The sequence below is a fragment of the Globicephala melas genome, chromosome 5 (assembly GCF_963455315.2).
Source record: "Globicephala melas chromosome 5, mGloMel1.2, whole genome shotgun sequence".
NCBI lineage: Eukaryota > Metazoa > Chordata > Mammalia > Artiodactyla > Delphinidae > Globicephala > Globicephala melas.
The window spans coordinates 93769441-93781488 of NC_083318.1; the positions used below are offsets into that span (position 1 = coordinate 93769441).

The window sequence follows — 12048 nt, forward strand, 5'->3', positions numbered from 1 at the left end:
TGGCACAACTGGGTTTTTGGAGTGTGAACTCTGTAAGTCACTTAGCTTCTCCAAGCCTCAGTTTCCTCCTCTGTAAAATAAGTATAATAACAGCACTTATCTCGTGCGGGTGGTTGTGAGGAATACATTATATAATTTATAGAAAGTATGCTGCACAGTGCCTGGTGTTCAGTAAGTAATGACTATTATTAGAATCATGGAACAAGAAGACTAAAATGAAACGAGATAAATGAAGGGGCAATGGAGAACAATGCACATAGAGATATTCTGCTTTTAAACATAAGACTTGGCATTTATTTTTGCTCTATCTGAAGCCCCACTAAAATGACACTAAAGAAATTAACAAGGATAAAGAGGAAAGGAAGGCCAGGGTAAGGGACAGGGCAGCAAAATGGGAGGACTGGCTAAAAATTTATGGTAGAAGCTGTGAGAATACCAGATGTCCTCCCCACGGAGTCAGGTAATAATTCGTTCTTTTCCCCTAAATACATTTAGAGGCTTAATCTCTGGGTGAGATTGAACCAAAGGACTTTAGGCTCCAAAAGGATATCTGGCATGGCAGGAGGAAGGTTGCAAACTGAAAATATAAGCATAAAGTAAGATTTACAGATATATAGATACCCCAGATTCCCTGCCTTACTCACCTCTCAGAATACTGGCAGATAGATTTATATCTACAAGTCTGTAGTAAGACAATCGCTCTTTAAGGGAATTAACAGGACCAAGAAAAAAAACTAAGATCATTTTTGGATCCCTTGGTTAAAAAGTAATATCTAACCATCTACTAGCTAACAAATCCTGTGAACCTTACGAAGTGCTTTTCATTGGTTTTTTAGGGCCTCAGTCTTAAATATGAATGGAGAGCCAATGATCGCCAAACAGTGAAGGAAAATCTCCAACATGAAAGACAGACATCAAAACAAACAGAAAAAAAAATGAATTTAAAGAAACAGCAATAATTTAGGTAACAGAAGAAATTACTGAAAAACTGATACTAATATCCTTAGACGGAAATGAGGAAGTACTGCATCCACAAAAGAACATAAACCTATATAAAGAGAAGATTTAAAAAACAAGAAAAGCCTCCTGGAAATTTTTAAAAATACATGATATCAGAAAAAAGATTCAATAGATGTTTGGAAGATAGAGTTGAGGAGTTTTCCCAGAAGGTGGGAATAAAATATGAGGAGATGGAAATTGGAAGTCAAAATTAAAGGAGATTAGAGAATAAATCCAGAAGGCTTAATAGGTGACTTAACAGGAATTCTAGAAAGAGAGAACTGAAAAAATGAAGGAAGAAAATGATCAAATAAATGACACAAGAAAATTTCAGAGAAGAAAGAACATAAGAGCCTGCACAATGAAGGGAAAAAGACCCTCAGCAGAGATCACCCTGAAATGAATACCAGAGGTAAAGAAAAGACTCTAAAATCTTTGAGAAACAAACAGGTCACATACAAAAGCCCTGGAATCAAAATGGCACAATAGCAACAACATTTTGCACATCAATCAAATGTAAGTGAAGAATAAAGGTATTTTCAGACATGCAAGGTTTTAAAACACTTAATGAATGAAATGCACCCATTCTCAGGAAACCACTGGATTATATAATCTCTGCCAAATGCTGGCAAGGCTGTGGAACAAGAGGAACTCTCATTCACTGCTAGTGGGAGTGTAAAATGGTACAGCCACCTTGGAAGACAGTTTGGTAGTCTCTTACAAAACTAAACAGATTCTTACCATATGACCCAGCAATCATGCTCTTGATATTTGCCCAAAGGAGTTGAAAACGTGTCCACACAAAAACCTGCACATGGATGTTTATAGCAGCTTTATTCACAATCACCAAACTTTGGAAGCAACCAAGGTGCCCTTTAGTAGATGAACAGATAAACTGTGGTACATCCAGACAATGAAAATTCAGTGCTAAAAAGAAATGAACTATCAAGCCATGAAAAGACATGGAGGAATCCTAAATACATATTACTAAGTGAAAGAAGCCAATCTGAAGAGGCTACATACTGTATGATTCCAACTCAATGACATTCTGGAAAAGGTAAAACTGGGAGACAATAAAAAGATCAATGGTTGCCAGGGGTGGATGCGGGGGAGGCAGAACTTTTAGTAAAGTGAAAATACTTCGTATGATATGATAATGATGGATATATGTCAATTATGACATATGTATAAACATTTGTCCAAATCCATAGAATGTACCACGCCAAGAGCAAACCCCAAGGAAAACTATGGACTTTGGGTGATTATGATGTGCCGATGTAGGTTCACCCTTGATAACACATCATTCTGGTGAATGATGTTTATAATGGGGAGGCTGTGCATGTGTGAGGGCAGGGAGTATAAGGGAAATCTCTGTATCTTCTTTTCAATTTTGGTGTGAATCTAAAACTGCTCTAAAAAATAGTCTTGAAAAAAGGCAGTAAAAAGAGCAGACAAAAATATGACCAGAAACCAAGAGAAACAATGGTCAGAAGTTCATAGGGGATTCAGACAATGGAGTTATCACATACCAATTTAAAAAATAAAGTTACTTAATAGTACAAGTCACAGAAGGAAACAAGAGAATGGAGCAGAAAAAATAGTCAAGAATATAAAAGATAAAAATTTTCCAAAATCAATGAAAGATATCAATCCACACATCCAGGAAGATCAGTGAGCCCCAAGAAAGATAAATACAAAGAAGACTATACACAGGCACATCACAGTCAAACTGCTTAAACCAAAACAAAGAGAAAATCTTTAAAGTGGTTAGAGAAAAAAAGTACCTCCCAAAAAGCGACAACAAGACTTAAAACTGACTTGTCAGTAGAAACAATGAAAACCTGAACACAATATTTTACAATGAATTCATTCACCGATTAGACAAATATGTACTGAATACCTACCACATGCTAGATACTGTTCCAGGTGCTTGGAACACATCAGTGAATAAAACAAAGAATGTATGCTACATTTAACGTGTAAAATTATATAATAAACATTTTTAAGGGAAGAAATTGTATAAAACATGCTTAACACTCTATTTAGATAATACACTTCATTACTGCTGTTAGAATTACAATTAAAGTGTTAAATTTAATAGACTTATGACTAGTACTTTTTCAGTGATGGATGAGATTCTTTATAATCAAGTACAGTCTATGTATTAAAGAGCCTAACTACTAGGCTGGCTTTTGGGTAATGAAGAGTCATGGAATTTCAGAGCTGATCTTCTAGAAAACCCCAGAGATGATCTATAGTCCAGACTCCTCATTAGAGATGAAAAGGAACAATATATTTAACTCAGTTTCCAAGGTCACACAAAGTAGTTAGAGACACATCTTGAGTCCCAATGACTCCTGGTCAAATGTTCTTTGCTGTGTTTGTTGTTTGCTTCATGGGGAGAGGGGTTTAATTTAATTTTTATCAATGTAACGTGCATATAGTTTTAAAGGTAAAATGATTTTATAACACTTAAAACAAAAAGCAGCAGTCTCCTTTCCTTCCTCTGCCCACCTCCAAGTTCCAGTCTCCAGAGAGAACCATGTTAACTTCTAATATTAATAATATTCTTTTGTTTGACAGAATGTTACTTGCTGGGTGATAGCTAGTTTATCAGTGCACATAACTCATATGTGTGAAAATAGTCCATTTCAACTTTTTCATTTTGCAGTGCATGCTTTTCATTTAAATGCATAAGCAGGATAACTGGTAGGTTACTAGCAACCCTGTTGCTATATGTACAATAGGACTATTAACTAATGAAATTGATTTCCATGTGTGATTTCATGTGTGATTAGACTACAAGACTAGTTACTTACATGAGATAGGAAGCTGGCTGCAGACTGGGCAGCAGATGGCTGTAGAAGGCGTGGTTTCACAGAAGAATTGGAGGTGTAACCAGGGCCCTTAAGTTCCTGGAAGACAATATACATGTGAGCAAAATAACTGTCAACCTACAGTGAGAATTGTGAAATCAAAATGTATTTTTGCAAATATAATTTCAGTCTTACATGTTGAACTTCTACAAAGTTTTAAGCCAAAGTATTAAGCAAGATGATTCGGGTGTATATCACTCTTTGGGGACTAATCATGGGCTTAGGAAGATGCCTTCACACTTCTGATGGATAAAATCATTCCAGATGTGAAAACATATCTTGGATGGGATGCTACTACGTTGGTTTCTAACTTTGCCAAACACTCCACACTATTTCTGACATACTACTGAGAAAGACCCTCTCCAACTATGGAGTGCTTCTGCCTGTGAAAATATCCAGTATTGAGACTTTAAAGTATGTCTGCAACTTTAAAATATACTCGAAAGCCAGACATATACTCCAGTGGAAAAATCTACTATTTTTAAAGAAGACATGTTTTGTCATGCAAATTACATCATTTTTTAAATTTTCCAAACAAGCCAAACATACTTGACCTCCTGTACACAAACCTCTGGTTCCCCAAGGTAGGTACTTCTATGTTTCCCTCATTCAGTATAGACTTAACATAAAGCATGGTGCTTCAATTTGTTACTATATATGAAAAGGATAGGTATAATCTGTACAATGCACAGATTTTATAATTGCTAATATTAGATAATGTTAAAAGTACACTTGAATGTATCTCAGGTACATGGGGAATATATGAAAGTATATCAAACCAAGGCATAATTTTTGCTTAAACTACTATTTTTGATGAAAAAAGATCTTACTTTTACATCCAAAGTGTGTTGAAGTTTTAGGTGCACTGATTTTTGTTCCTGATGCTGTATTATATCTTGACATTCTGCAAACTGCAAAGATGCCTACAATCAAGCCACCACATGTGGTTTACCCTCCATTCTGTATGCAATTTTATTTTATTAATGCATAAATGCAGAGTCGCCATCTCTTCAAGGAAACTGCCCCTGTTCTTGGCACACTGTATTACATTTATCTATTTATTTATGTTTTATTCAGAAAACTTGAGAGTAATTGGAGGCCATGTCTTTATCCTCTATAGCCCCAGCATCTACATGGCATTTAGTATGTGGAGGGCACTCAGAAGAATGAATGAACTAAGGATGAAATGAGCAAACAGCTTTAGCAATGTAAAAACATTTCTATAAAAATAACCACAACTGAAATTCATTGAGTCAATATATCATGTTCTAAGACCTAAGTTTAAATAGGTGGGATCACAGGTCATTTTCTATCACCATGAATGCTCTGATTTCTCAAGAATCAATGACTAGTCTTGGTATATTTTTAGGCTTCTAGAGTTTTCAGGGGACACAAAGAGAGATTTACTTCTCTACAATAAATGGCAATGACAAATACAGTGTCATCATTGATCCTTCTCATTCTTTAAGCTGTGTTCCTCACCTGCACTTTTTCTTTTTTTTAATTGATTAATTTATTTGTTTTTTTTAATTTTATTTTTGGCTGTGTTGGGTCATCATTGCTGTGCGTGGGCTTTCTCTAGTTGCGGTGAGCGGGGGCTACTCTTCGTTGCAGTGTGCGGGCTTCTCACTGTTGTGGCTTCTGTTGTTGCAGAGCACAGGCTCTAGGCACGCAGGCTTCAGTAGATGTGGCACGTGGGCTCAGTAGTTGTGGCTTGTGGGCTCTAGAGCTCAGGCTCACTAGTTGTGGCGCATGGGCTTAGTTGCTCCGCGGCATGTGGGATCTTCCCGGGCCAGGGCTCGTACCTGTTTCCTTGCATTGGCAGGCAGATTCTTAACCACTGTGCCACCGGGGAAGCTCCCCACCTGCACTTTTTGAACTCCACAAAGTGCCAGACGTTAGCATTACTTTATCTATGTATGGATATTATTAACAGACTGTATTCTACCTAGTATTCAAGTCCTTCTTTGATGGTAAGTTAGATTGGTGGTATTTTTAGTTATTCAGGTCACAAAGGATACCAGGAGCATCTTACATCTTATATCTGACTGCTCTTGTGACCTGTTAGCCAGAAAAAAGATAATTTTGTAAAAAGTATGCATCATGACTATGTTTTTAAAGCTCAGCCTTCTGTACAGGATACAGTTTTTTTCTTGTGTGAGGTGACTGGGATACAATACAGTTTGACAGATTTGGTTCCTATCAACATGGACCTTTCATTCAGAACAATTCCACTTGGTTAATAACTATTTAGTTGATAACTATTTTATATATTTAGTTAATAACCACCTTATCAAGAGCAACTTCCATATTAGCAACCTTTTCTTTCCGTCGGCGTTCCTGAGATCGTAGGACTTCTAGTTCTCCCGCCATCTTGTTTTTCTCTGCTGCAACAGTACTCAATTCCTGGCTTAATTTTGTCTTTTCTTCTTTTAGCAAATGCTTTTCCTACAATTACAGAGGAGAAAATATCAGAAATAATATACTGATGTAGATGCTGAGATGTGATGGAAATATAAAACTATTATGTAAAGATCTGAACTATAGCTTAACTGTATATGGATTGGAGTTGGGAGCTGCTAGAATTATGTTACCATGTTCTCTCTCATTTTTATCACTACTAGTTTATTACTTCTTTCTAGGCTTACTAAATCTTTGATAAAACCTATGAAATATGTAATAACTGTGCTGTCATAAAAAGAGACAGTGTTGTGGTGAATTGAGAAATCATATACCAAATCAAATTGAAACTTCTTTAAAATGACACAAGAGATTTAAAGAAGACACACGTATTTGAAATCTTTATGGGTTTTCTATTTTGTTTCAAGGTTGAATATTAATTTCACAAATGGTTAAATATTCATTTCACAAATGCCTACTATAGACCCTCTGGCATAAAAAGAAATAGGGCACACAGTTCCTGTCCTCAAAGTCACTGTGATCCAGTGATGAGAATGAGCTTACTGATAAACTTATGGAGAATCTTTGGTATCTAACAAAGTTTCATTAAAATTAGTTCATTCCTTTAAAATACATCATGAAATGGGTAGAAGAGAACAAATGCATAGTAATCAAGTTAAGATATAAACCTGAACTTACTGAGTCTATATTTCTTTCTATATGTATATTTTTTTCATAGAGAAAATGTTTAATGTAAACAAGGTAGTAGGTATCACCACTGTAATACACATTTTGGATACAAATAGTTTTTCCTTTTCTGATGAGAAAGAAAGAAGGATTAATTTTTCAAGCTGCCTCCTTCCTGTTTGAGAGGAATGTCATCGAGCTTTGATGAACACCTTCCTTTACTAGGTGAAGGTGTTTCTGGTGACAGCAGGCAGTAACCTCTTACTGCCTTAAGTACCCTTGGGGAGGACGAGGATAAGCCCTGCTTTAGGTTCCAAATAGGCAAATAATGGAAGAAGAAAAAGAAAAGAACAAATTTAGGATAAGAAATGGAGGGGAGAAAAAAGTGGGAAAGAACAAAAGCACAGGAAATAAATAAGTCCATATGATGAGGGGTATGCACAAATGTATGTATATATTCGTTAATACTTAGCCTCATTCTAAAAAAAGTATTTCAGCATTTTCGGTAAGGGGAAAGCAATTATTTTAGTTGCCCTTATTTTCTGCTTATGCTGTTTACCTTCTCATCTCCATTACAGTCAGTTCTGTTATAACTCTTCTTCTAAAAGTGCAAATTTGTTCCAAAGTGATTGATGTTATCAGGGAACATTTGAATATAACACAAATTTCACATTTACTTATGCAGAGTTTCATTTATGAGAAATACGGGGCCAAGGCAGAAAACAGCACCCAGCTAAACAGAGCTGCACAGAAATACACAAAAAGCATACATACACACTCTTCAAACAACTATCAGCTCCCTCAGTTTACCGTGGGTTATGAGCTATGTCCATGCACATCCTGTGTTACAGGAAACCCACCTTCTACCCCTTCTTAACAACTCCCATGCTGCCATTCTTCAAGGCACAAGCAAACTTCCAGTCTTTTTTAAGATAAAGGGCCATCCTAATTGTAGTATTTATGTATCTCTTAACCATTTAACATGTGTAAAACAGTGCTTCCATTTCCATTAGGTTCCTGTTTTCCTTTTGTCACTGATGAAGTTCGTTAGTGTGGTGCTGATCCCACTGCTCTGATAAGCCCCATGGTGGCTTTTATGGCACAATTTTGCATAGCGTGGTCATTTCAGGAACACATATGTTGCACTACAGCAGAACTGAATATGCTTTGTTTATAACCATTCCGTCTCTCTACCATGAATATCCTTCTGCCTACTTCTTGCAGTTAAAATATTAGCTCTTGGACAGCTACATGTAAAAAAAATGAAATTAGAACATTCTTTAACACTATACGCAAAAATAAACTCAAAATGGATTAAAGACCTAAATGTAAGACCGGACACTATAAAACTCCTAGAGGAAAACATAGGAAGAACACTCTGACATAAATTGCAGCAATATCTTTTTCGATCCATCTCCCAGAGTAATGGAAATAAAAACAAAAATAAACAAATGAGACCTAACTAGACTCAAAAGCTTTTGCACAGCAAAGGAAACCACAAACAAAACAAAAAAAACAACCCACAGAATGGGAGAAAATATTGCAAATGATGTGACTGACAAAGGATTAGTCTCCAAAATTTACAAACAGCTCATGCAGCTTATATCATAAAAACAAACAACCCGATCAAAAAATGGGCAGAAGACCTAAATAGACATTTCTCCAGAGAGGACATGCAGATGGCCAAGAGGCACATGAAAAGATGTTCAACATCACTAATTATCAGAGAAATAAAAATCAAAACTACAATGAGATATCACCCCACACCAGTCAGAATGGCCATCATCAAAAAATCTACAAACAATAAAATGCTGGAGAGGGTGTGGAGAAAACAGAACCCTCCTATGCTGTTGGTGGGAATGTAAATTGGTGCAGCCACTATGGAGAACAGTATGGAGGTTCCTTAAAAAACTGAAAATAGGGCTTCCCTGGTGGTGCAGTGGTTGGGAGTCCGCCTGCCAATGCAGGGGACATGGGTTTGTGCCCCGGTCTGGGAAGATCCCACATGCCGTGGAGCGGCTGGGCCAGTGGGCTGTGGCCGCTGGGCCTGTGCATCCGGAGCCTGTGCTCCACAACGGGAGAGGCCGCAGCGGTGGGAGGCCTGCGTAGTGCAAAAAAAAAAAAAGAAAAAAAAAAAACTAAAAGTAGAGCTACTATATGATCCAGCAATCTCGCTCCTGGGCATATATCCGAAGAAAATCATTGTTCAAAAGGATACCTGCGCCCCAATGTTCACTGCAGCACTGTTAATAATAGCCAGGACATGGAAGCAACCTAAATGTCTATCGACAGATGAATGGATAAAGAAGATGTGGTACATCTATACAATGGAATATTACTCAGCCATAAAAAAGAATGAAATAATGCCATTTGCAGCAACATGGATGGACCTGGAGATTATCATACTAAGTTAAGTAAGTCAGACAGAGAAAGACAAATATCATATGATATCGCTTATATGCAGAATCTAAAGAAATGATACAAATGAACTTATTTACAAAACAGAAACAGACTCACAGACTTAGAGAACGAACTTAGGGTTACTGGGGAGAAGGGTCGTGGGGAGGGATAGATTGGGAGTTTGGGATTGACATATACACACTGCTGTATTTAAAGTACAATAGATAACCAACAAGGACCTATTGTATAGCACAGGGAACTCTGCTCAATAATCTGTAACAACCAAAATAGGAAAAGAATCTGAAAAAGAATAGATACATGGGGACTTCCCTGGTGGCACAGTGGTTAAGAATCCACCTGCCAATGAAGGGGACACGGGTTTGAGCCCTGGTCCGGGAAGATCCCACATGCCGCGGAGCAACTAAGTCCGTGCACCACAACTACTGAAGCCCACACGCCTAGAGCCCACAACAGGAAACTAAGCCTGTGCTCCACAACAGGAGAAGCCACCTCAGTGAGAAGCCCGTGCACCGCAACGAAGAGTAGCCCCTGCTCGCCACAGCTAGAGAAAGCCCCTGTGCAGCAATGAAGAACCAACACAGCCAAAAGTAAATAAATAAATAAATAAATAAATAAATTTATTTTTTAAAAAAGAATAGATACATGCAAAAAAATAATAAAAGAGGACCAAGGAAAAAAATAATAAAATAAAATAAAATTCATTCCAGAGTAGTTACAAAAAAAAAAAAAATACTAGCTCTTTCAAGGTCCTGCTCAAATGTTCCTTCAGGAACTTTCTCCTCATTCTCTCTGTCAGGAATAAACTCTTGTCTTTCTTCCATTGTACTTTGTATCTCTGCTACACCTTCTTCTGTGTTGTAGTTTACTAATGAGTGAACGTATTGGCTTCCCCCATTCCAAGGACAGAGACTTACCTTGTTTGCATTTGCCATGGCCTCTTCTAAAAATTGTATCTTGCTCTGAAGAGCATCTATCTGACCTCTTTTAGCCGTAATTTGTTTTTGCATCCCCATTGCCACTTTCATAGCTGGAAAAAAAGAAACTAAACTGTATCTTAGTTTCTAAAGTTTCTAAATTTTGAGAGGTGACTATAATTTGATGGTCAAACATTATGAGAAGGTGACAGGTAAGATTCCTCTAAGGCACCTGGACAGTTTCAAAGAAGTGTTCACAGAAAATGTCTTCAGATTTCACAATATTGGGATATAACAATTTTCAGCAATTACTCAGAGGTTTTGAGCTCAGAAATGTATATAAATGATGATGTTTTGTGATTCCTTGTTAGAATTAATTTCACTGGCCATCATAATTTGCCGTATCTCCAACAGTAATAAATAATGCTGACCAAGTTCATACTTACACATATAGGAAATATATACACACAAAATATATACAGTCATAAAATGAAAAATGTATATAGTATTTTTACTAAAATAATTTTTCTAGAAACTGATATATAAAATACCACGCAAGACATCTACTATTAGTGATCTTTTAAAAGATCCCAGTGATATCACAAACGACTCAATTTCCAATCTCATGGTTACCGTCATGTGCTTGGAACTCACTGCTGTTTCAGAAGTCAAACTGGCAATACAAGCATATATGTGATTATTTTACTAAAACTGATGACAGGATGAGAATGTTCTAGACAGGTAGTAGGCACTGAATACTTAAGATATGGCAGGCCACTGAAAAGATAAATAAAGTTCATCCTTGTTTGGAAATTCAAAGTCAGAGACCTTATGTTGTTTCTTGGAGTCAGCTGAGAAAAGAGGTTTGAAAATGCCACTGCTTTGAGTTAGGTCCAGCTAGAGCTTAGAGGTTAACAAGAAAAAGAAAATGTGCCATTCTTTAAAAGCAAACTATTGGAGGATGAAAGGTGTGACTTCTTCCTAATAAGATACAGTTCTTATAGCTAAACTGTCAAAGACAGGGTTAATACAGGCACAGTACACTGATTGGCTGGCATCATTTGCTCACCACTTTGAAGAATTTTGGTCTGATTAAGTGGATCATGGTTGGCCTTCAAAGGTAAATTTCTTAATAAAGTTTTTGTTTTAAGGTGATCTTAATCAATGAAAATAGGCATTCGAGAGCAAATACAGGATTACCTAGTTAATTTAACAATGGTAATGTGACTGGGGCAGTTGTGGAGAGGCCTGGAATACACTGAGGACGAGACTCTGTCTGGTGGAGGGGACGAGGGGACAGACCCCAGATGGGCCTCTGGAGTGATCTCTCCAAGCCCCACCATTTTCTTGGTGTTAACCAGCGAAGAAAGAGCTGAATCTCCAAGAACCGCACAAAATATGGACGCGTCAAGAATTTGCGTGCCATCTTTGTGCAGGGGCCATGGGAATCTCCTTCAGTATCTTTCCAATTTTGGTATATGTGCTGTTGAAGTAAGCACAAACGTAAGCCTTTTAACATGAAAAAATACTGAGAAATAGAAAAAATGTAGCCTTTAGTTAAATATTTATTCTTACAGTCAGCTAATATAGTACCCATACAAACAATGATATGAATAATATGAAACAGCAACTAACCTTCTCTCTCTGAATTAATATGGGCAGCAAGGTGAAAAGGGAACAGGTAAGTGGTTGAAGGGACCCCTCATCCTAGCAGTTCAATTCCCAGGGCTCCCTCCCATCTTCATCTCAGA

General features: G+C 37.2%; 1 protein-coding gene and 1 non-coding gene across 2 annotated transcripts in view; both read right to left on the reverse strand.

The window, feature by feature from the left end:
* The window catches only part of CCDC158 (coiled-coil domain containing 158), a 97479-nt gene that overhangs the window by 40383 nt on the left and 45048 nt on the right, over nt 1-12048 (reverse strand). The window contains exons 14-17 of the mRNA XM_030878081.2: nt 10298-10410; nt 6165-6323; nt 4706-4798; nt 3819-3914 (exon numbers count right to left, since the gene is read on the reverse strand). Of these exons, the coding sequence (XP_030733941.2) occupies nt 3819-3914; nt 4706-4798; nt 6165-6323; nt 10298-10410 (461 nt within the window). The remainder of the gene's footprint in view (nt 1-3818; nt 3915-4705; nt 4799-6164; nt 6324-10297; nt 10411-12048) is intronic.
* LOC115864435 (U6 spliceosomal RNA) lies at nt 11689-11796 on the reverse strand. The gene has a single exon (XR_004043952.1). It is a non-coding gene; the product is annotated as a U6 spliceosomal RNA (small nuclear RNA).